Source organism: Cryptococcus neoformans, chromosome 7 (assembly GCF_000149245.1).
Source record: "Cryptococcus neoformans var. grubii H99 chromosome 7, complete sequence".
Classification (NCBI taxonomy): Eukaryota; Fungi; Basidiomycota; class Tremellomycetes; order Tremellales; family Cryptococcaceae; genus Cryptococcus; species Cryptococcus neoformans.
In genome coordinates, this window is record NC_026751.1 from 260,001 (window position 1) to 282,500 (window position 22,500).

The 22,500-nt window shown below is 47.5% G+C and overlaps 7 protein-coding genes and 4 non-coding genes; 6 read left to right on the plus strand and 5 right to left on the minus strand.

The window, feature by feature from the left end:
* Window positions 1-1,743, plus strand: part of CNAG_06607 (DNA polymerase alpha subunit A) — a 6,058-nt gene extending 4,315 nt beyond the window's left edge. Inside the window, exons 11-18 of the mRNA XM_012194899.1 lie at window positions 1-22; window positions 78-210; window positions 270-489; window positions 543-641; window positions 692-876; window positions 934-1,167; window positions 1,224-1,320; window positions 1,387-1,743. The exon at window positions 1-22 is cut by the window's left edge and continues 253 nt beyond it. Of these exons, the coding sequence (XP_012050289.1) occupies window positions 1-22; window positions 78-210; window positions 270-489; window positions 543-641; window positions 692-876; window positions 934-1,167; window positions 1,224-1,320; window positions 1,387-1,529 (1,133 nt within the window). The 3' untranslated portion in view covers window positions 1,530-1,743.
* Window positions 1,625-4,199, minus strand: CNAG_12628. Its single transcript, XR_001045936.1, has 4 exons — window positions 3,837-4,199; window positions 3,412-3,763; window positions 2,989-3,356; window positions 1,625-2,923 (listed from the first exon to the last, which is right to left on the minus strand). It is a non-coding gene; the product is annotated as a hypothetical RNA (non-coding RNA).
* Window positions 4,200-4,562: 363 nt separating this feature from the next.
* Window positions 4,563-6,621, plus strand: CNAG_06608 (hypothetical protein). XM_012195340.1 has 3 exons: window positions 4,563-6,007; window positions 6,065-6,172; window positions 6,226-6,621. The coding sequence occupies exons 1-3, from the start codon at window positions 4,649-4,651 to the stop codon at window positions 6,394-6,396; spliced, it is 1,638 nt and encodes a 545-aa protein (XP_012050730.1). The 5' UTR covers window positions 4,563-4,648; the 3' UTR covers window positions 6,397-6,621.
* Window positions 6,622-6,915: 294 nt separating this feature from the next.
* CNAG_12629 lies at window positions 6,916-9,454 on the plus strand. XR_001045937.1 has 7 exons: window positions 6,916-7,097; window positions 7,154-7,579; window positions 7,648-7,715; window positions 7,886-7,962; window positions 8,031-8,359; window positions 8,418-8,806; window positions 8,902-9,454. It is a non-coding gene; the product is annotated as a hypothetical RNA (non-coding RNA).
* CNAG_06609 (hypothetical protein) lies at window positions 7,055-8,678 on the minus strand (the record flags this gene model as incomplete). Its single annotated transcript, XM_012195341.1, has 6 exons — window positions 7,055-7,083; window positions 7,206-7,382; window positions 7,423-7,953; window positions 8,016-8,334; window positions 8,401-8,447; window positions 8,510-8,678. The coding sequence occupies 6 exons, from the start codon at window positions 8,676-8,678 to the stop codon at window positions 7,055-7,057; spliced, it is 1,272 nt and encodes a 423-aa protein (XP_012050731.1).
* A 292-nt stretch (window positions 9,455-9,746) lies between the features above and the next one.
* CNAG_06610 (MFS transporter) lies at window positions 9,747-12,575 on the minus strand. Its single transcript, XM_012195342.1, has 11 exons — window positions 11,869-12,575; window positions 11,587-11,805; window positions 11,494-11,531; window positions 11,368-11,440; window positions 11,181-11,300; window positions 11,067-11,129; window positions 10,807-10,999; window positions 10,596-10,740; window positions 10,275-10,535; window positions 10,097-10,205; window positions 9,747-10,034 (listed from the first exon to the last, which is right to left on the minus strand). Exons 1-11 carry the CDS (start codon window positions 12,304-12,306, stop codon window positions 9,888-9,890), a joined length of 1,806 nt encoding a protein of 601 aa, XP_012050732.1. The 5' UTR covers window positions 12,307-12,575; the 3' UTR covers window positions 9,747-9,887.
* Window positions 12,576-12,854: 279 nt separating this feature from the next.
* On the plus strand, window positions 12,855-14,834 carry CNAG_12630. Its single transcript, XR_001045938.1, has one exon. It is a non-coding gene; the product is annotated as a hypothetical RNA (non-coding RNA).
* Window positions 13,015-17,327, minus strand: CNAG_06611 (DNA-directed RNA polymerase I subunit RPA2). XM_012194900.1 has 10 exons: window positions 16,966-17,327; window positions 16,828-16,913; window positions 16,646-16,777; window positions 15,526-16,591; window positions 14,897-15,471; window positions 14,039-14,844; window positions 13,755-13,983; window positions 13,366-13,684; window positions 13,282-13,295; window positions 13,015-13,222 (listed from the first exon to the last, which is right to left on the minus strand). Exons 1-10 carry the CDS (start codon window positions 17,264-17,266, stop codon window positions 13,169-13,171), a joined length of 3,582 nt encoding a protein of 1,193 aa, XP_012050290.1. The 5' UTR covers window positions 17,267-17,327; the 3' UTR covers window positions 13,015-13,168.
* Window positions 17,328-17,487: 160 nt separating this feature from the next.
* On the plus strand, window positions 17,488-17,811 carry CNAG_12631. XR_001045939.1 has 1 exon: window positions 17,488-17,811. It is a non-coding gene; the product is annotated as a hypothetical RNA (non-coding RNA).
* On the minus strand, window positions 17,528-19,773 carry CNAG_06612 (hypothetical protein). XM_012195343.1 has 3 exons: window positions 19,369-19,773; window positions 19,064-19,314; window positions 17,528-19,004 (listed from the first exon to the last, which is right to left on the minus strand). The coding sequence occupies exons 1-3, from the start codon at window positions 19,731-19,733 to the stop codon at window positions 18,844-18,846; spliced, it is 777 nt and encodes a 258-aa protein (XP_012050733.1). The 5' UTR covers window positions 19,734-19,773; the 3' UTR covers window positions 17,528-18,843.
* A 149-nt stretch (window positions 19,774-19,922) lies between these two features.
* CNAG_06613 (endoplasmic reticulum protein) lies at window positions 19,923-21,730 on the plus strand. XM_012195344.1 has 7 exons: window positions 19,923-20,388; window positions 20,443-20,489; window positions 20,539-20,567; window positions 20,620-20,651; window positions 20,703-20,954; window positions 21,018-21,421; window positions 21,476-21,730. Exons 1-7 carry the CDS (start codon window positions 19,977-19,979, stop codon window positions 21,635-21,637), a joined length of 1,338 nt encoding a protein of 445 aa, XP_012050734.1. The 5' UTR covers window positions 19,923-19,976; the 3' UTR covers window positions 21,638-21,730.
* Window positions 21,731-22,500: the final 770 nt, after the last annotated feature.

The window sequence follows — 22,500 nt, forward strand, 5'->3', positions numbered from 1 at the left end:
AGGTTTCGAAGGATGCGAGCGCGTGAGTATCCGCTTTGGCTTCACCAATCGGGATATAATATTGACGATCGCGATAGTGCGGTACTGAAGGAGATCTTGAGTGGTGAAGCTACAGAAGTCGTGGTTGAGAAGATTCATGAACTCCTCACCAAGCTAGGAGAGGCTGTACGTAACAGCGAGATTCCTATCGACGACTACATTATCTTCAAGGTGAGTTCGGCCAAGGAAATCCCACCATTTTATGTCGCTAACCACCGACCTCTTAAAAGCGTCTTGGTAAAAACCCGGAAGATTACCCTGACAAGAAATCCCAACCCCACGTTCAAGTCGCTCTTCGTATGAAACAAAAAGGTGCCACTGTTCGAGCTCACGATGTTATCCCTTATATCATCTGCTTGGACGAACATGGAAAAGGCGGAAAGACGGCGTCTGCGGATAGGGCTTTCCATCCTGATGACTTGAGAAGGCAAGGCTCGGAATTGAAGATTGGTGAGTCAGGGTGGGCCAAGTAAGTTCAAACGATGAAAGCTAATGGCAAGCAGATCACGAGTACTACCTTGATCAGCAAATTTTACATCCGATACTGAGATTATGTGAGACTATAGAAGGTACTGAGCGAGCACGATTAGCAGAATGTCTTGGTGAGTGATTATCATTCCCGATTTAGAGTCCACCATCTAAACGTGTATAGGTCTTGATCCTTTGAGATATACCTCAGCAGGCACAGCCGAAGCTCAGGAAAAAGAATTCTTCACTTTTGACTCCCAGATTTCGGACAACGACCGTTTCCGCGATGCTGATCCTCTCAATCTCATCTGTCCATCATGTAAAGAGGAGACAGTATTTGTGGGCTTGCCGAGTGACGCTTCTGAAGTGGTACGTCTTTCTGACGATTGAGTCATGATTTCTTGCTCACACAGGATGCGGCATTAGTCCAATATTCGAGCAAATGGTATTTGTTGCAACTCTTGTCAGTCAGTCATCCATCCCGCCTCTTTACAGCTCCAGCTCGAAAACCAAATTCGATCCCATATCTCAAAGTACTATCTTGGATGGATGACCTGCGATGGCGAAGGTTGCGGATTGAGAACGAGGGCCATGAGTGTATATGGAAAGAGGTGTTTAGGGTTTATCAAGGAGAATTGCTGGGGTACAATGAGGCTTGAGGTAAGTATCGCGCTCCTCATTCTAGTGTCAAGACTGACCAATGACACTCCCTACAGTACACGGATGCAAAACTGTACAATCAGCTCTTGTATTACCGTAGTCTGTTTGACGTTGAAAAGATTTTAAATGCTGTGCGAGGCTCGCAACGTTTCGGTGAGCATCTTCACTACACATTTTATAATAACTTTTATGGCGGCGGGCCGTTAACAAAGAACGCAGACGAAATCCGACCCTTGACAACCGCCAATCAACAAGTTTTATCAAAACTTGTAGCTGTCACAGACACGTATCTTGACAAAAACGGGAGAAGATATGTTGATTTGAAGGGGCTGTTTGGATTCATGGAGAGAATCAAAATTTGAGTGAGATGTCGAGACGATGATCATCAAGTAGACGAGCGGTCGATGTGTAGATAGGTCTTTTGTTTGTGTTATTGATCTCTGGTTTTGGCACAGAGGACGTTTTGTACGGTATTTGCATGGATTAGTTTTGGACTCTCGACTTTTCGTTTCTTTTTTACAGCATTTTTTTAGTCCATCAAGTTTTGGGGATGAAAGACATGATTATAGCCGCGCGCTGCATGATACTTAGTGCTGAATGATGAGATACAGATGGCGATATTTGCTGGAGTCACTGCAGGAGGAACTATCCAGTCAAGGAACGAGATAAGCTCAATGCCACATCAACAACCAATGACCCTCTTGCGGTTTTGAGTCGCCGTATACTGAATGAGAGATCTGTCGTTCAAGATATCTTGTCCCTTCTACAGGACCCTGAGTGAGATACGGAACAGATTACCTCTCAAAATGAGTGACGACAGAGAAAATAAGCTATTTCAGTGATAGGTTGTCGGTCGTCAGGAGGCATGCAACTTCTAAATGCGGAACCTCTGATCCCCTTCTTCACGATCTCCGATTTATCTATTCTAATGCGGAACCCACCTCTCCCATTCCTTAGCGCATACAATGCGGCGCCCTCTGAGAGGCCCAGTGTGAAACGGCTCTTACAATCCTCCAGTGACATTGAAAAACACAAACGCCTCACTGGAAACATGTCCAGACTGGGCTGCGCCAAGCTGTCCTGCATCCCTCTTTTCCAATCACTCCTCCTATCGACCAGGAGGTGGCTGTTGGTCTGCATGACAGGACGCTGGTTAGATCTACTTTCTGTGGGCATCATGACTCAGAAGCACGATGAACTGTGCCGCACTCGCAACTCTGGGGCCCGACACTGCCATGTCATCATCAACGAATAATCCACCACTACCTTAACCATGTTAAGAGGGCTGTTGTCGAGCTTGAGGGCCTAACGCAGTCTGGTATGACGAGGAACCACTTGTGGGTACACAAATCGAGTGCACTGCGTTATGTCGACTATGACCTCAAAGTTTACTTTCCTGGCGACAGAGATGCATGCCAGGTAGCCAGTACGTACATCTGTCTCGGACACGATGCCCGCTGGTTTTTGTTGGAAGAGGTGCGTTGGCTGACTTGTAAAGGTTGCGGAGGCTGTGGAGAAGAAGGCGCCAAGGATATCTGGAGGGGTGTTTCAATTCAGTTACACAAATACACCTTCAAAGTTCCATTCATAAAACTATCCTTCTCCATCTTGCCAGCATGTCATCGCTCAACGACGACTCCGCTCCAGGTGCTTCAGGCTCATCGATCCCCATTGATGTCTTGTAACGTCTTGGGAGTAGCTGAACCTTTCATCACCCTCTGCCCTCTTTGCTGCCCATCATCGTCATGCCCTTCTTCTTCATCCTCCCCTTCGTCAGCGCTGTCGTTGTCATACCAAGAGACATCTTTTCGCTCTACATACCTATAAACCGGCGACCGAGGTAGCGTCGTATTGGGGTTCATGATTAGCCGCAAGAGCTCGCTGATGGAGATATTGGTATTGACAAGGTAAGGTTTACTTGAATTTTCCTGGGATCATATATATGTCCCAAAAAATAGACAGCCTTTCAACAACCCATCGCCGTTTCAGCTGACGATGCTACTCTAGGAATTTCCTGAGAAGACACATCACCCAGTAGAGGACATCCAAGATGCATGCGTTGGGGTGAAAGGTGTTAGAATTCGAAGAAAGGTGGAGAATGGGAAGTAGAAGATGGCGTTAAGGGTGCCTAACCCAGAAATTGGGCCTGATATATATGTGCTGTGGACAAAGCTGAGAAAGAGAAGCTCCTGATAAGAAGTCATTGGTCTCGTTCATAAAGACAGCTCGGCAACACCAACTGACACGCTCGAATGACGAGCTCCTGCTTCATCCATTCGGCGAGTTTGTACGCCGTCGAAGAGCCCAAAAGTTCGCGGCTCGCTAGATTGATGAGGGCGAATTAAGGGGATCCAAAAGGACGGATCCGGCGTACTTGAAGACGCTGACTTCTCCTTCATCACCGCCTTTCTATAATGCGTCAAACCTTGGATTAATAACATTGTATTGTGTGATGGGCTGCCAAATTGTAGAGATCCCTAGATGAGTGGTTTTCATCTGATGTGAAGGAGACAGCGCTACATGTCTGTACTAGAATGTTGCAGCAGCTGTATTGGGTTTCATCATCAGAGACGTAAGCCTCGTTGACGACACAGTTCTGTTAACATCATAAGAAGGTCAGAAAGTAGCCGCGTGCCTCTTGGGTCCATTAGCCAAGCAAAGGCACATACTCTTCTAGGTCCGAAGGCTCCATCTACAGCCTAATTTACTAGTACGATGCACAACAGGACTCGCTGTGCTGAAAGACATCTGCCAGAGCATCCAAGAAGTTGGAACAGCTCGCAAGTAGAGTGTCTCACAATTGATAACCAGGCGACGGCCTATGGTGTCGAGTGAGTTACAAAGGGCTCTATGATCCCTTCCTTAGTGGCCGCCTGTTCGTGATTCGAGTGTATTGTGCCGATGTCGTCATGGAGTGCCGATAAAGCGATAAGTAGACGGCGAGAGGACATGACGAGTCAGAAGAGTTAAAGGGAAGGAGTACAGGTTCTAGGCTGCAAGCCTCGGCTGAGAATCGTAGTAGAGACTAAAAGAGAGAGTTGCATAATGACATATAGAAGTGAACAACGACGCAACAAAACTAATCCTCATGAGCACGCTTCTTATTAGCCATATTTACGGAACCTTTTTAGTAGTGTACTTATGATCGGACATGAGCGCTCATCGGACCCATCGGGTCGACCCTCGGAAACGAAAACGCAAGGAATCCTCCCGGGTTGCGTCCGGATCAGGCGCCAATAACAGCAGGTCGCGTTGTGTTACTTCTATTACGTATGGCGCCAGAACATCAGTGCCACACTCTGTAATGCCGCTTGATTTTATTTTGATTTTACACCGTGCCTCATAATAAGTCACGTGACTGACGCGGTATTCAATGTGTGATATATTTCCCGGCGCGTCAATAGATGTGTCAGGTCAGTGTCGAAATTACTTCGTTTTCGATCCTTGAACATCCCTTCCATCGAGCTTCGGGCCAGACAACATGTCCACTCCAAACAGCAGCAAGCGCGCCCGTTTACATTGGGATCCCAAGTCTCATCCTTCTGAACGGCTCAATGCGGAGCTGAACCACGACTACGCTCACAAAGTTCCCTACCACCTCGTCTCTGCTCCCTTGACTCCCTCAACGTCCACCGTTGCTTGCTCCTCTTCCCCTCGACGTGCTCAGCATGCTCTCTCATCTTCATCCCCTACGCGTAAACCAAACGCATCTCCCACTGCTGTACGCAAGTTGAACCTCGAGTTGGGCAAGACTTTTATTTTTGGTCGACACCATGTCCGAGACGCGTCCAGACCCAAACCTAGCATTACCATTGAGTCTACCGTACCCGGCAAGCTTAACCACCTGGTTGCCAATCCTTCAAACAATGTCGAATCTATCATCCTCTCCCGAGAGGCCCACCATGCGTCACGTGTACACGCGCTTGTTGAGCTCGTTTTGCCATTGTCACAAACTAGGGAAAAAGTGATGCGTATCATTGCCATTGGTCAAAATGGTATGCGCGTACGTCTTCCCCAGCAAGCTCTCACCGCTGGGTCCAAGGATAAAAGCAGGAAGAAGGGCGTCAGACTTGTCCAAGGACAGAGGTATGATGTCCCTGTGCGCGCAGGGGACCAGATTGAGCTGGATTTCTATGGTGATAAGGCGATTATCGATATGCTCGTAGATCGTGCCCAGTCTCCTGAAAAGTCGCCTTTGAACCAAGTCCTTTTCCCTTCTAGCCCTGTGAGCCGACCTGCGCTCTCAAGCTCTATGCCTCCTTCAAGTCCTCCCATTATTCATGACGAGATCGAAGACGAGGAAGACGAACAGCCCAAGCAAGCGGAGTCTGATGAAGAGGATGAGCATCCATTTGCCCAGCACTTGGCTTCTCCTTCACGATCTCCCTTTTTTGCTGCTCAGTCTTGCCGTGATGTCGACGCTCAGTCTGCTCGTTCTCGCGAATCTTCACCCCTCTCACCTATTTCCAACCATTCTGCATTGTCTGATGCTGAGCCAGAGCCAAAGGCGGAAGCTCCCGTCCACGCATCTTTATTATCCACTCGACCTTCTTCCCCTATCCACCCTTCATCCCCTTCATATGACCGCGACTCGGAACCTGATGATATTCAAGTCAAAACCGAGCGTCTCGAAAACCTGCCCCTGTCCCGTACTCATTCTCGCAAGTCTACTCCTGCACGCATTGGTTCGACTGCTGTAACCGCTGCGCCTACTGTGCCGGCCGCAGAAAGAAAAGCGCCTCCAGCGGATGTTGATCGACCGGCGGTCATTGCTTCCACTGTCGTATTCTCCGGATCTTCTAAATTGAGTTTGCCGGACCTGGTCAAGCACATGCTCGAGGTAAGTTTTGCCCACTTTATACACGTGGCACAAACAACTGATAGGGATGTATCCTAGGCTCAACCTCATTTGAAGGCTCATGGAGATGAAGACATGTGGGCCATTTGGGTCGGAGAGGAATTGGAATCAAATCCTATGTTTGGAAAAGTCGAGCGACATGGCAAGGTTCGTACCGTCTGCCCTTCTTATCCTAGTCGGGTACTAACTTTTATCTATAGGATTCTGCGGGACACCCCCTTTTGCCTCACTACTTTTACAACCCTTCAGCTGACCCTGATACCCAACGAGCGAGCGATCTTGGTGGTTTGGTGAGGCCATTAAGGACTGCGGCGAGGGGCGGTCAGGCTATTGATTGGAGGCCTGTAGGTAGGAGGAAGAGGGTTTGGTAAGATGCTGTTGCTTTAGAAAGGAAGGAAGGAAGAAAAGGGTTATATAGCCGTACATTGCAACAATGGTGGGTTGTGATTAATGAAGGATACAATACGTACAGTTACTCGAAGCTTGATGATGCTTGATTTTGGTATTGGTAGATGAAGTACAATTAGTATATAACACGTTTCTATCGTGTTCATTTTTGATGCTATAGCATGCATTAAGACTATCTATGACCTCAATCTATTATGGCGCGCGCCCATAGATAGAAGAGTCGAAGAATGGTAGGACCATGTCTTATCACAGCGATGTAGCTCACAATATGTACCGGTTTTACACTCAGTTATCTCTGTTATTTTCCCCTGATCTCACATTTGGTGGAGAGAGTGCCGAGCGTGTTACTACAGATGGTTATACCCGGAAGGAAAGTTGTGTGGGCATTGAAATTGCCGGAGGCAGGCCTACGCGTTTGTTACGCGTCACTCATTCAGCTGCCTCCGACCACTTCTGAGTTGAGCTCGCCAGTCACGGTTACAGTGCCAACGCTCATCTACAATCCTTATTTTCGTCGTACAAGCACACACAATTATATCTTCAGACTTTTACAGCCGTTGAACTAATCTTGGTACGACTTACATTAAAAGCTGTAAAGAGAAAGGCACTTCCTTCTTTGGACTAAAATGATGATCCTTTCACCTGAGGTGCTAACAGATAAGAGGTAAGATGGACAATTGGTAGAGACATTTTAAAAAAAATGGCTAATGGAATCATCAGAATGCTTCGCATCATGACCTTATGGCTGTAAGCTCCCTTCCACGATACCCACTTATTCTTTCTCCCAGCTCCAGCATAAAAAAAACTGCCCGCCGGATCGCATTCTCATACCATCGCTCGGCTTGTACCAGCCATAGAATCCTCTTGGATTGGCGTATAATTGGGTCATTGCGTTTCTTCATGCTCCTCCGGAATCCCCGTAGTGAATCGTCGAGACTGTTCGCTGGATCTACCAACTTGAGTACTGACCTAATGACTGAATGACTTACCGTTTAGTTGGTCCACAATGACTTTGGCAAGTTCCACGGCATCTATGATCCCAGCACTAGCGCCGGCCCCGCAGAATGGCGGCATCCCATGAGCTGCATCACCCACTAGGACCACTCTCCCTTTACCCCCTACCGTGCTTGTAGCACTCCATAACGGGTACGTTTCCTTCTTCTCCCAACCAGGATCACATTCCAGCTGTCTCAGAAACTTCCCATGCACCGTAGGCTCTAGCTTGATTTCTTCACCCTTTATTCTAGCCTGGAATGAAGGATTGAGCCATTGGGATGGGATGGTGAGTGCGACGTAAATACTGGGAAATGAAAGAGGCATCATGGTGGCGGAAAAGGATTCTCCGTATATTAAGTTCATGCCATTTGGGTCATGAACCCATCTTCGCATGGCAGAAGAGGTTGTTCGAAGGTTTATGATTGTTTGAGGGAGGTTGCTAAAACCTCCTGGTAGTTTATCCTCAACCAACTGGGAACCTGAGTACAGACGATGCCGAATGGCAGAGAACATCCCGTCGGCACCTTTATCATGTAAGCGGTTAGGCTAGAGGCCAGGCGGTGGGATAGAAAAAGGAATGACTGACTGATAATCAAATCAGGTCTTATCGCCTCTTCCTTTCCCCCTTTCAAACAAACTTCGATCTCTCTTTCCATTCGAGGCTCACCTACAACCGCCTCGAAACCCCATTCCACCTCTCCTGCTCCTTCTTTCAAAATACTCATCAAGTCGGCTCTCTCCACCATCCCCCATCCTCGGACATCGCGAACCATCCGATAAACCCTTTTACCGCTGTATGAGAGCACTGTCAAGCCGTCGTGTAGGATAGGGATCTTTTGTCGAAGAACAAGGAGTTTAGTGCTGTGCGAAGCGATGAGCAGGTCGTCTAGGGCTTTACGTGCGACCTATTATGTTGTGTACGTTTCCAATGTGAGTGATTCTGGGAAGTAAGCTGAGAAGGCATGACTGACCTTGGTCAAATGCATAGGGAATCCCATTCTCCCTCCCCATGTTTCCTCTTCACGCATCTCATCTCATCAGCTATCCACCAGCCAGCCAACGTACCTAAAGAAGACTTACGACTCCTCTTTTCGACAAGTCTTACTACCAATTTTCCTTCCTGGTATGTCTGACTTTGGCGAAGAGCATATGCCGCTGTCAAGCCTGCCACTCCCGCACCGATGATTAGTACTTCGAAAGGCCTATCTCCTTTTTCGGGAGTGGACGTCGAAGGGTGACTATTCATCATGGTTGTTTCGCCAGAAACGTGTCTGAATAATTGGCAAAATGTATCTTTCCATTCGATTTGATTAGGTGGGAAGTGGAAAGGAGGATAAAGGAGGTTGCCATATTATGGTAGACTGACAGGTCATCAATGTGAGTAGAAAGGAAGGTAAAACTTTGCGGAGCAGCTGTATCGCTCATTCATGCACAATACATCGTTTATGTCACCAACCGCCCGATGTGTAAAGCTCATTGACGTGAATCAACTACAAGTCTTGCACCCTTCTTCCCACATTCCCCATCACGCTCATAATCTCCAACAACTATCCATTCATACCTTCCAGCTTTGTGACGGTCACCGTTTTCCCAGGATTTCTCAAATCATTCAAGTTCTCGAGGATCGAATTGACATCTTTTAAATCACTTCTCTTATAGCGTCCCTGAGCCCGTGCCACAGACACTCTGGGATTTTTTTTTTCGATTTTATCTTTTGTCTTTTAAATCAGCTTGCTCCCCGAAGCCAAGAGCTGCCTATAAAACGACTCGCTCTCAACAATACCCCCGCGAGCTGGGTTGCGGAAAAGGTTCCGCCAAAGTGGTGGGATCGTATCCCTTTGCGAGTCTATCGGGATCAGGGACAATCAATCCGAAGGAACAGTGATCCAATGCGGAGATAGTCATTGATTGGTCTGGCTCATATCTTATTCTATTTAATTGCTGACCGTAATTATAACTGTACGAGTAATTGCGTCTTTGCTTGCTGTCCACAGATTATCATATGTACCATCGCCCGCACTACGAATTCTTCGGACGGACAGTAACCTGCTGATATCCTTGATTGCTCGTGGACAAATTTGGGCATGTTGAATGTGTCGCCCAAAGATTGACCACTTGTGTTTCAAATGATAGAAAAGAGCTGATCATATTTATCTTCTTATCGGTGACAGCCGTGCCTTGCGAAATCTTATCACATGTCATTGTCATCATCATTTTCCATCATCTTTCCAGTTCTTTGAGAACTACTATCATTGTGCGGCAAGGACAAGTATTCCTAAAACCTTGACCTCTCTAGAAGAACAGTAGATGTCCGTCATTGGTTCTGGTAATTATAAAATACATCCCATGGCGTTCTAGGAATTATTGAATGCAACATGCGCTGAAAAGATGTGAACGCAGGCCATCGACCATGATGATGGCACTGCTACTACTACTATTTGTCCATAGACGATCACCATCATTCGTCTTTTAATAACTGACTAGTAACCTTACTTCGTGCTCTCAATTTTTTCCCGTAAAACACTAGTAATATGGGGGCAGCGGACAGAAACATTGCTATGCTCGCTACAAGAGTTGAAGCTTGAGGATAGCCGAGGTTCACATACTACAGTCACGATTTCCGTCAGTATATCATAGCTTCAAAATCTCTATTTAGAAAACACGCACCAATTGATGGGCAAAAAGCGGGAAAATACCTGAGGCAATGTTTCGGCAAAAACTCTGAGCAGCCTGCGCTGATGAGGAATATATTTCATACGCATCCGCCAAGTATGTGCTTTTCGCCATCCAATTTTCGTCAACATGAAGCGTCCCTAAAAATGCACAAATAAAACTCAAAACTCACAAAACACCACTGTACATCGCAAACACTCCCCAATTCATGAACACCAACGCCACGCCAGGTACTGCCCAGTGCACGACGCCCGCCTGTCCCGTCCATGCATATACGTACAGCGCGAAGGGAAACAGAAGACCGCCGTACGCTGCCCAATAGAGACGGACTTCGGGAGGTGCTTTGCCGTTGTGCTTGGAACAGGCGCGGCGATAGAGGTATTCTTGGTGGTTTTGGGAGATCAAACCAAGGACGGCTCCAATGGCCATGGACCTAAGAGTATAATGTCAGTGAACTAAAATGATGCGAAAACTAGCGGAACGTTACACTTACGCCTGAAAACTGCCAGCTTGGGCAGCGTTGAAACCGTAAGACTCAAAGACCAGGAGAATAGAGCTCTGACTCAAGAAAATGCATGCCCAAGCAAAACCGATCCAGGCAGAAAGGGCAGAGACGATGGGTTCTGTCACCAAATACTCTGCCACGCCGTTAGCACTGCTTCTAAAATCTCTATAGTCTCGTAGACAGGCGGATAAATACTCACGCAAAGGTCTGATGAGAGACACTTTAATTAAAGTAAGCATATCCGTCTTCTCCAAGTCAGCTGCAGCGATGTGCTTGACACCCGTCTCTTTCGTCATCGCCTTCGCACGCCAAGATAGTAAAACATCGGCTCGTGTCTCACGCATGAAGAAGATGTTGAAGACGATGGAAGCGGTGGCAATAATAGCTTGGACCTGAATCATTCGTTGGTGAGCCAAAAGGGCGGGATGAGAAGAGTCGAAGACAATGACAATGACTTACACCATATGCCCATTGAAGAGAAAGTCCCTGTCCTGACCATCCGATGAAGCACACACCAAGACCCTAGTCCGGCGTTAGTAAACCTAGGAAACGGGATCTCATCGTACAACTCACCTGCCCACAAAAGATTGATAGACTAAAGAGGGACATGGGGAATCCTCGATCGGCCGGGGAGAACAAGTCGGCGACAGTACCGCCTACCATAGAATTGGACACGGACATCCCAATACCTTGCTGCAGTGGTTTATATCAGCATACATGTACCTTTATTGTAAGCGCCGAAACATGAAGTGGGACGCACGAAAAACCGTGATACGAGGAAACCGCCAACATTCTTGTTGTTCCATATCTGAGGGACAAAGAGTACCGCCGTGCTGCAGCATCTGTAAATAAAAAATCGCAACGATCCAAGCGATAATGGACTTACATGACGGATGTGACTTGATATACCATATTCCGACCAAGCTACATGTCCCTGTAAATCTTTACACTAGGCGCTGGGGAAGAAATTTGGACTTACACTTTCACTCAAAGGTGCTAATATTAAAGGAGCAACAGCAAGTGCAATCATTGGTAATGTAATTGACAGGACCCAGACTTCTCTTGATATTTCGTAGTACGGCACACCCCAAGTGCCGAGGACAGCACAGGAGGCAAGGTTGGAAGCGGCGATGAAACCAGCGATGTTAGCGGCAGTGAGAATGATGTATTTTCTTTGAGAGGAGTAGTTGACTGGATTCTGAACAGGGCATATAGTATTAGTCAATGAGTATAAACGGCAGACAGCTTGATCAAGACTTACATCGGGATCGTCGGGTAACCAATCAATGACCACTACTTCTTCATGCCCTTTCTCTCCCCCCATATTTAAACGCTCCCTAGCCTCCATGACCTTCTCACTTCCACAATTCGTGGCAACGCCATGTAATGACACATGTCTTCTAAGCTCATTTTGAAGTTCTGCCGTCTGCCCACTTGTGCGTCTTGATAAAGAATTGGAGTTGGCACGAGTATGTCTATCTGTTGCTGGTCTGTATAGAGGTACTAGATGATCTGAGACGATAGATTGTGGCGTGGAGGGGCTCGAGGGTCGAGAAGATGGCGACGATCGCTCTTTTTGAAGATCCGGAGTCATTTTCGACCCCGCCTTAAGAGGATCGCCTCGTTCCATCGGTGTATTGGCGGCAGTTGAGCCTTCTAAGCTGTGGATAGTAAGGCTAGACGATGTCTTCTGAGACATATTAATGGCAGTGGAAGGAGAAGGTGAAGCGTTGTAGACGAAGAGATGAGTTCTTCAGCTGGAGCTGATGGATAGTTCTTGATTCGGGACAATACTACGACGAAAGAATGGCCCGGTATTGAATGGCGTGCGATCCCCGTGTTCCGAATTGATTTCGTCGACCTTTAGTTCGTTCTTCAAGGCCCTGGAGGATAGAACCGGATGTATATGCTCATGTACCTGGATTGGAGGTATACCGTCTTTGTAGGGAACGACAACTTGTGCATGTAAAATCTGCAATCGATGCAAGAGACAGACCTGATTCCAGCGAAAAATGCATAAGAGCTCGCTAGTAACTCTGCCTTATTCTCGGCAATCGGTAAAGCTCAAATTTGGCCGCCTCCTAAAAAATAAAGGATTCCTTTCGGCTATATCCGAGGCTCTCATCTCGGTTTCGGCAAAGCGGCAGGGTCCTATCCGCCTGTATACGCTTCTTGCATTCTCGACTCGACAGTGGGGCTGTTCCGTCAGATCTCGCTACACATTTGAACTGGGTGTATCATATAATACATGAGAGCATGAGAAGACTCGACGTTATAAGCCCAATGTACCTCGTCAGATCAACTGAAACTATGATACGGCGGATCCGGGCCCCATGTTATTTAGTTATTTTAGTTGTTAGGTCTGTAGAAAAAACGCATAGTCCTCGTCATTTTCCATCATTGCTTCATACCGTACGTGTTTTGTTATCGGTGAAAGATCATTTTCCATTTAAGATCTCAATGCTCAAAGGTAAGGGAAGTCGAAAGCCAAGGTATATTGCATGTGGATATCCAAAAAGATCTCTTCAAATTAATCTCTTCACATCTTAACAACCAACTGCTTATGTCACAGTCACGTTCAACTTGATACCCATACAGGCCATCTCCGCACAGAGCTATGAGATAAAATCAGTCATTGCAAGAATAAGGATGATCAGTATGTAGAGATACTCACGTATCGGAAGACATCTGACATTGGCAAGAACAAGAAGTGAATGACGGTAAGCGGTGCGCCATTGGTTATTAAATTGACACTCACAAGGAACCGGGACGACATCCATCCTTCCCTTCTTCTCTCCACCACGCATGACAACACCAACACCCTTCTCTTTGCTCTTCTCCTCTGCATGCTCATGCTTATGCTCATCACAAATCCTACAGTACTCCTGCATACCCTGACCGCCACCAACTTCTTCGAAACCGAGCGATACGAGTGAACCACAGTTCCTGCAGACCCAAGCAGTGGAGTAGTCGGAACAGTTCATGAGTCGGTCTTGCAACAAGAAGGAAGTACCGTGCGCGATAAGAGCATCTCGTTCCATTTCACCGAATCGAATACCACCAGCACGTTTTCGGCCCTGCAAAGAAAAAATGTCTTTGGTCAGTAACTGACTACATCAAAAAGTATTGGGAACGACGAGAACTTGCCTTGACAGGTTGTCTAGTAAGAGGATCAACTGGACCGGTTGTTCTAACCTGGAACTTGTCGTTCACCATGTGCCTCAAACGTTGGTAATAGACAAGACCAAGGTAGATGTCGGCATGGAATTCTTCACCAGTGATACCAGAGTACATGGGTTCATTACCGTAGTAATTGTAACCAGCAGCTCGGAGCTGCTCGCCAAAGTAGTCAACAGGTCGGTCCTTGTCAGAGAACCTAATATCTCGTCAGCCCCTTTGCAATATGATAGGGAAAAAGACTGGAGACTTACTTGAAAGGAGTAGCGTCCTGGGCAACACCGTGCAAAGCCCCCGCCTTACCGGCCATACTCTCGACAAACATACCGATAGTCATTCGCGAGGGGAAAGCGTGAGGGTTGATAATAACATCTGGCTGCATACCGCTCTCGCTGAACGGCATATCGATCGCAGGGAACTTTTGGGAACATACACCCTTCTGACCGTGTCGGGAAGAGAACTTGTCACCAATGACGGGGGAACGGGGGATACGGAGTTTGATGTGGATTTTCTGGAGCTCGGCATCACCAGCATCGGAACCGAGGACACGAACTTCGTCGATGAAGGCAGTTTCATCACCCTTGTACTTGTGGAACTTGGTTCGACCGGTGGTGTCGTCAATATAGGCACACAGAGGATCACCAGTCTTGACCTTGGTACCAATGATGGGCAAACCGTCCTGGCTGATAATGTTCCTCGCATCATGGTCCTCCTTGACATCCCTACCGAGACCAAAATGCAAAGTAGGCTTGGCACTTCGGCTCGCTCCGGGCACACCCTTCAAGTCAAAGATATCGGCCTTGTAGACTGTACCGTAACCGAAACCTCGTTCGTGGGCAGACTTGTTCAAGATCATCGCGTCTTCCATGTCATAACCAGTGTAAGAAATGACAGCAACTATGGCGTTGGTACCGTTGGGGAAGTTGTCGAAACCGTAATGGTTGTGAAGATCGGGACGAACAACAGGGGTCTGACCAGATTGGAGTCGGTACATCTTGTTGTCGGTACGCTTGCTGATAGCTGTTGAAGGAGTACCCATCGACTGTTTACCCATTTGGCACTACTTATGTATTAGCATTATCTTTTCAAGAATGACACCATTGGCGACCTACCTGGTACATGTTTCGGGGGCTCTGGTTGAAGTCAGAGAAGGGAGTTAAGTTGGCAATAACTGATAACATGCTAGTGGGGTCCAGCTCCACGTGAGAGGAAACACCCTTTTCGATCTCCTCCTTGGTAATCGCCACATCCATGTACACTTGTTCAAACGAACCCAAGTGGTCAAGCTTGCCATTCTCAAGGTAAGTCACAGGGCGCATCATTCGACTCCTGCTGGAGAAGAGATAAAGACCGGGGTACTGTCCACCCTTAGTAACGGGGACGTAACCGATCTCGAGATCAAGAGGCACCTTGGAGTCTACCTCGGTTTTGAGCTTTCGAAGCCTATTGGCGAGCTGTTTGGCCTTCATGGGGGAAGCATAACCGATAACTTTACCATCAAGCTGGATGCAGACCATGCGACGACCGTCGATAGAAGAAGCGAACACTTGGGTCATACCTTGGGCCGAAAGGAGAGCAGGGATGTGTGAAACGTCAAGGGATGAAGTGACAATTTGACAGGTGTGCGACAAATGGTTCAAAAGACCACATGGCGAACCATCGGGGGTGTGTACGGGACACAGGAAACCTGTTGAAAATTAGTTGGGAAAATTCTGCCGGAAGCTTGACGAGAACGACCCACCCCATGATTCGGGCATCAACTTTCGCACAGTAGTCGTCTTCAATTCAGCAAAGAAAGCACCACGGTGGATACACCTAAAATGACTGAGATATCGGTAAAAGTTGAGCTTTTCGGCGACAATGGTAAAGCCAGATGTTTGTTGCAAGTCAAGACCGGTGGGTGAGACAAGGTTACCGGTAGCGAGGAAGTATGACAGCTTGGAACCGATATCCCAATTCGTTTTTGACAGAACGCTGGTAAAGTACTTGGGATCCATGAAACTTCTCGCCTTGCCGTCTCTGAGGTCGAGTTGGATTTGAGACTTGACGGCGTTGAGACAGTCATCAAATCGCTCCTTGATGATCATACCGTAGAGGAAACCGGGAAGGAGAACTTCGTGGTGCTGAGGAGAATCGGGGTTGTCGGGGCAAGTAGCGCCAGAAACCTGAGAGTAAAGTTTTCTAAGCATGAAAAGAAGCATCCTGAACTTGTCCCTAGGGGCAGGCAAGTGCACGAGCACAACTTTTCGCAAAAGATGGCCACCAACCTGGACGTTACTCCAGTCATCAGGCACATTGAGCACAACCCTAAACTTTTCTCCCAGGTAATCCAGACATTGAGCACCAGTGTGCAAACCCCATGACTTTTGGCCTCGCAACAACAACTCCACACGGTCGGTTAAGAAGGTATTGTCGTACTCGCCCTGGATAAGGCCTTCAAAGATCTCCTTGTCACTCGCATCGACAAGAGCCTTGAGGATGAGCATAAGAGGAATCATGTACTCGACCTTACGCCAGGCAAAACGCAGCGTAGCACCACCGTTAGACAAGTAATGAATGGTGTTGGTACAGGCGGTTTCGTCTGGTCGGACACATCGAATCTGACAGCCGTAGGGAGTGTAAGAGGCACCACGCTTGGCGAATGAAGGTCGGTAAAGGTTGATAGGGTTGTGTCGTCGGGGAACGACGAGGTATCGGATAATCTTCTCGTTACCGTTGACAATAAAGTAACCACCGAAAGAGGTAGATTCTTCGCTGTGTTTGATGAGCTCGGTGGCAGAAAGGCCTTGAAGGTTACATCTTATTGACTGTCGAGATTGTTAAGAGCAATTCGAGGCATACTTATACAAGCCAATACTTACTCGAACCATAACAGGCAACAAACCACATTCCTTGATTTCCTCAAACTCCTTTCTATTCCCATCCTCGTCAGTGACTGTCCATTTGATGTTGACTGTCAATTTTGATCGGTAGGTAGCAAGGCGCTCCCGGGCCTGTAAGGAGCGTCAGCCATAAACTAAAAGATGTGCAACAGAAGACCCGCCTCGGTAGGGAAGACCCTTCGCTCAACAGCAAGCTTGTCCTTTTCGGGAACAAGAGGTTTACTAAGAGCGACTCGGTCGATTCGGTCTGATCAGATGGGCATTAGCGAGACTTTGGGCAATGCAGTCGCCCGACATACAGCTCAATTTTGTGCCCAAACCGCCTTCGCTTCCCTTGCCATCGAAGACAACCTTCTCTCCGATGTCCTCCACGCCCATCTGCAGCAAACCCTTCGCGCCCGGGTTTCCCTCATCTTCTATCAATGCGTTGAAACTCTTAATGTGGGGAGCGACGAGCTCGTCGAGGGCGGGGACATCTGAGGCGTTGAGGGGAGGATGTCTGAACTGTCTCTCTCTGGTAAGGGTATGGAAGGTGGTGTTGTCCGGGCTGGTGGACGAGGATGCCTGCGAAGGGGCGAGGGGGTCGAAAGCAGCGACCATGGCGGGGGCGGGGGGAGTATTCTTGTGAAGGTTTTCGAACAACGCAGGCGAGCTCAGGAATACAGCCGCCGTCGACATTTTTGTCAACCTGATAATTTTGAGGTGGAGGCACGTTCGTCAACCTGACCGTTTGATCCCGCAGTTCCTCCACTTCCCCCCACTGAGTATTTATTTGCATTCCTTTGTTACTCGTACTCCTGACGGACAGCAGTAGAAAAAACGGCCAAATACATATTAAAGGCTAATAACGAGGACAGGGATCAGGCTGCGAGAGTATCCAGGGGCCAGTGACAAAAAGGCGCTTATCACTCTTCTTCATGTCCCATACAACAAACTGCATCCTAATCAGTACCGCTGCTGCTGTTGCCGCAAAGAAGTACTTTCGAATCAGTTGCCTTTCTCAATAACTGACATCGGTCAACTGTTGTCATCCCACTTATCGCGAATTCATCACGGAAGATATACACATGATGCAATGTAAAGACGCCGGTTGTGAGAACAATAAGGACAAGTTGATACATTGAATAATGTACCTTGTTTTTCTGATTTGCCTCGCGGATGTTCAATCCCACCGTACTTATTTACATGCGCCCTGCATGCGGCATACAACGTTACCGGCTATCCTAGAGCTCCCGGGAATATTATAAGTAAGGTGCTTGCCCGATTTTACCACGTGCCGTGTGTTGAACAACAGAAATGTTTTCCGGTTGTACACCATAATCGTCCGCCAGTAAGATCTGTAGGAAAAGATGGCAGACAGTTCGGCCATCATTACGCCGACGCCCCTCATCTCATCCATTTCTTTGGTCTCCACAGCCACGATGACCAAAACTTTCTCTATACCCTCAGTACCCAAAATAGCTGTAGTTTCTCTAGTCCCCAGCCAAGCAAATAGCCACGGCGGTAAAAACCATATCATGCTGCCGGTAGTGATTACCATCCGTGCCGTAGTCGTAATCTAGATGACCATGTGCTGGTATTGTATTTGGTCAGCGTGAAACAGTTGGCTATCAGCAATGATAAGCCAGATTGGTTCGGTGATGTAACTAGACGTTGGGTCATATGTCTTCGCGATGATACTGCCCGCCCGCATGAGGGCCGTCTTCAAACATGGCACAGCTCTTCATCATCCCCTTCACCACCTACATCGCCCAATATCCCATTCTTCCCTTCCACAATCTTCTCATTTCCGGACTCTATGTCGCCTACTCCAAGAACGACAATGTTCTCCTATCAGATCACTATTGCCATGCCCGAAGAAGGGTGATAAACCTTGGGGTTCAGCAAGAGCTTGGGATAGACAGCCGATCGTGTCGACGGAATTCAGGAAGCCCAAGAGCATTTTTGAAAGTGCCAGCCGCCGCTTTGATGAAGCCGGTGCAACAAACGTCCAGGAGATGGATGAAAACAAAAAAGGATTGACTTGACTTGTCTTGCTTGGTTCTTTGGCCATATTTGTGACTGTACGGTGGAAGAGGATTTGATATCAAAAAATTTGCAAGAAACGCAATGTTAGATAGAACAACCAAATATACATACTCTAGCGCGCATACAACAAATGTCATTTGTTCAGATTCTTAAGCCGTGGTGGCTGCACCAGCAGTCACAGGTGGGGGCATGTCCAATCTGTCCTTCTCGGCCTTCTTCGCCTGCTCAGTCTTCTCATCCACAACGGCTTTCTCCTTGCCCTTCTCACTACCAGCAGCCTTGGTCTTCTTCTTCTTCTTAAGAAGAAGAGCTACAGAAATCTCGTCAGAACTGAACAAGTACGCTTGAAAATTGAACGTCAATACTTACCTGCAGAAACAGCCGACCTCACGCTGTCATTAATCTCGCGGCTCTCTTCCAAAAATTTGTTATCCTCAAACTTGTGCTTTTTCCTTGCCAATTCAGCCAAATCAACGTCCTCAATCTTTCGCTTGGACCCGTCCTCTGAAGATTCGGCTGTGTTGATGCCGAGCTTACGCTCGAGAGCCTCGAGCTTGGCTTTCTCAGCCGCTTGAGCTTGAGCTCGAAGAGCGGGTTCGGATTCAAGAAGCTCAGCTTGTCTATTCCAAAAGTCAACCATGATACTTCTCATTTGACCATGCAGCGAGGCTTACCTTTGGGCTTCCTTGATAGTGCCCAATCTTCTACCAGACAAATCTCGGCAAGAATCCATATTGGTGGCCTTTCCCGAGCTCATCCTACCACCAGCCGCTCGCAATTGAGACCCGAAACCACCTTTACCACCAAGCAACCTTGGAACCACATGGAGAGTAATTGGGTGGTTCGGAGCATCCTCGCGGATGAGGTCTGAAAGAGGAGTAAAAAGCGAAAGAGGTCCAGAACTTTTAGTGCGCAGGTAAGAAGTCGAGGCGAGTGTCGATGGGACGGGAAGAGAGGAGATAAGGGTGGTTGACGGGAGTTGCAGTTGAAGAGAATTGAGAGGAGATGGGAAGTTGAGGAAGACAGTCTGGATAGCCATTTTGTGTACGTATATCGTGGTTTGAGTAAAGTATGATGGGAAGAAGTACACAACACAGCTATGGAAAGAGAAGATGGGCGGTGGGTGGCGAGCAGTCGGGGATACGGGATTATGTAAGCGTGGCACTTGATACGTGTTAGTTAGCGTTGTTGCGTGGCCTTGCGCGCGGTATCTACAACAGCAAATACTACCCTTTTGATTAATCTTATTTTGATTTCGCAACTCTGTTTCACACGATACAAAATGGAGGTCAACAGGGAAGAGGCTCTTAGGGCCCTCGCCATCGCTCAGAAGCACCGTTCTGCCTCAAACTTGCCCTCAGCACTCAAATTTGCCCGCAAAAGCGTTGCTTTATTTTCGACCCCGGAAGGAGAGGCAATGATTACTATCATCGAGCGAGAGATCGAGTCGGGCGGGTCAGCTTCGGGATCTGGAGCTTCTAGTGAGACATCGACGGCCAATGGTAATACACCGTCTGCCAAGGGAAAGGCGAGCGGTATCGAGGAGCATGTCACTTCAGCCCACTCAAGACACGGGGCAAAGACCGAAGCGGATGATGGAAAGTCCAAGAAGAGGGAATACACTACCAAGCAACTGGAAGTGGTGAAGAGAGTCAAAGCGTGCAAACATCATCAGTATTATGAAATTTTATCTGGTGAGTCTTAATGGCCGGCGACCGTCGAAGCATTTTGTTAACATTTGTAAATAGTGGAGAAAACTTGTACCGAAAACGATGTAAAGAAGGCTTATAAGAAGGTAAGACACGGTCTGTAACAAATAAATAGGGTTAGCTAACAGTCATTAGCTTGCACTGGCTCTGCATCCCGATAAAAAGTATGTAGGACGATTCTTGACGAGCGTTTTCAGATCACTAATGGCTGTGTAGCGGTGCTCCTGGTGCGGATGAAGCTTTCAAGAGTATGTCTGATCATTTGATAAGACTGTACCAGTAACTCACGTATAACGTAGTGGTATCCAAGGCCTTTCAAATCTTATCCGACTCCAACCTCAGAGCTGCGTACGATTCCAATCCTGATTACGATCCAACCCAACGAAATGCCGGTATGCCTAGTCGGAGTGGTGGAATGGGAGGCATGGGTGGTATGCACCCAGGATTTGGAGGGGCTTATCAACAGGAGATCAATCCAGAAGATTTGTTTAACATGTTCTTTGGTGGAGGTGGAGGCGGATTTGGAAACTCTCCATTTGGCGGGGCGAATGGTTCGTAAATCAGTTGGCAACTCATAATTGGTAATGATTGTGCTCACTTTTCGGCTGTTATAGTATTTACATTTGGCGGACCTGGTGGTTTCCGGACATACCAAGCTGGACCGCGTCGCCCTCGACAAGCAGCAGACGGCGACGGCAACGCTTTAACTGCCCTTTTACCTATCCTCCTCGTCCTCGTCTTCTCTATCATCACCATTCTCCCCTCCATCCTCTCTACGGCCGGTACACCTGATCCATCATATTCATTTGAACCATCTACAAGACTGGAGACCGGACGAGAATCGTTTAACTGGAAGGTGCCGTATTTTGTTAATAAGCAGGAATGGGAGAAGAGTGAGATTTGGAAGAGCGTGCCTGAAGCGAGGAGAGGAACTGGTTCAGAGGCTTTATATAGCTCAAAAGTTAGGCAGTTTGAGAAAGGTGTAGAGGGGCATTATGTTAGAAGACTTCAAAACGAGGTAAGTCAGAACATTTAATCCGCTAGCTTTTCCAAAGCTTACTTACGTCTCTAGTGTGCAATGTTCAACGATCGAAGAGGAAAGCTCATCGCTGATAATTCCGGCTTCTTCGGCTTCGGCGCAAATGCGGAAAAGATTGCTGAATTAAGAAAGATGAAGAATCCTGCGTGTGAGCAACTGCGGTCTTGGGGTGTTGGGCAAGGTCAGGTGTGGTAATAGTCTATTTTATGAGATCGAGTGGTCAGATGTGTAAGTTTAGGGATAGAGCATTCATCATATATGCATTTCACTTTTTGTCATGCGCTATCGATGATCACCTGGTAGTTATTATCAATCGCTGAGGTTGCTGGGCGTCGAAGTCGCAAGCTGGCTGTAAGTCTTTTTCACCGGCAGGAAAACTTAGGTAAAAAGACCGGTAACTGCTGACCTGGCCTAATCTTGCTCCTCATCATACTACCGCCACTTTATCTACTAGCAGCTGTCGTCGCTGTCAATCGCGACCGTCGTTCTTCCTTAGCTGGCAAAAACAGTCACCTTCTTCCACACATGTCTGCCCAGCCATTCCGTCCAAAACTCATCTCAGCGCTCACGAGCAGCCATTAGCGACCAGAAGACAGGTTGAAGGATGGACGACAAATGTACAGTGGTGGTCGCGTGAGCTTTTGAACGTGCGATGAAAGGTATTGCTTGTCGGAGCGAATAGGTCGTGTCTATTACATCAGTTGTCATCTAAAATTTCGCACGGGATCTGGTGGCCGTTTTTCTTCTTTCTTCTTTCTTCTTTCTTCTTTCTTCTTTCTTCTTTTTCCATCTCTTCCTTTATTTTCCTCCTACTTATGTAGCTGCCCTTCTATTTCATTTGTTATTGCTTGGGCAAACAAGACTCACTATATTTAACACTCGCATACCACAACCTAAATGCATTATATCCATGTAACACTTATATCATCATGCGCTTTGAGGCTGATAAAAATATTATCTTATTTGTTGGTTGTTGTGGCGTGTTGTGCCCTCTACTGTCCTTTGCTTGCTATCTATTCTGCTGTTGTGGGTCCTCCATCCATGTCCTGCGAGATCCG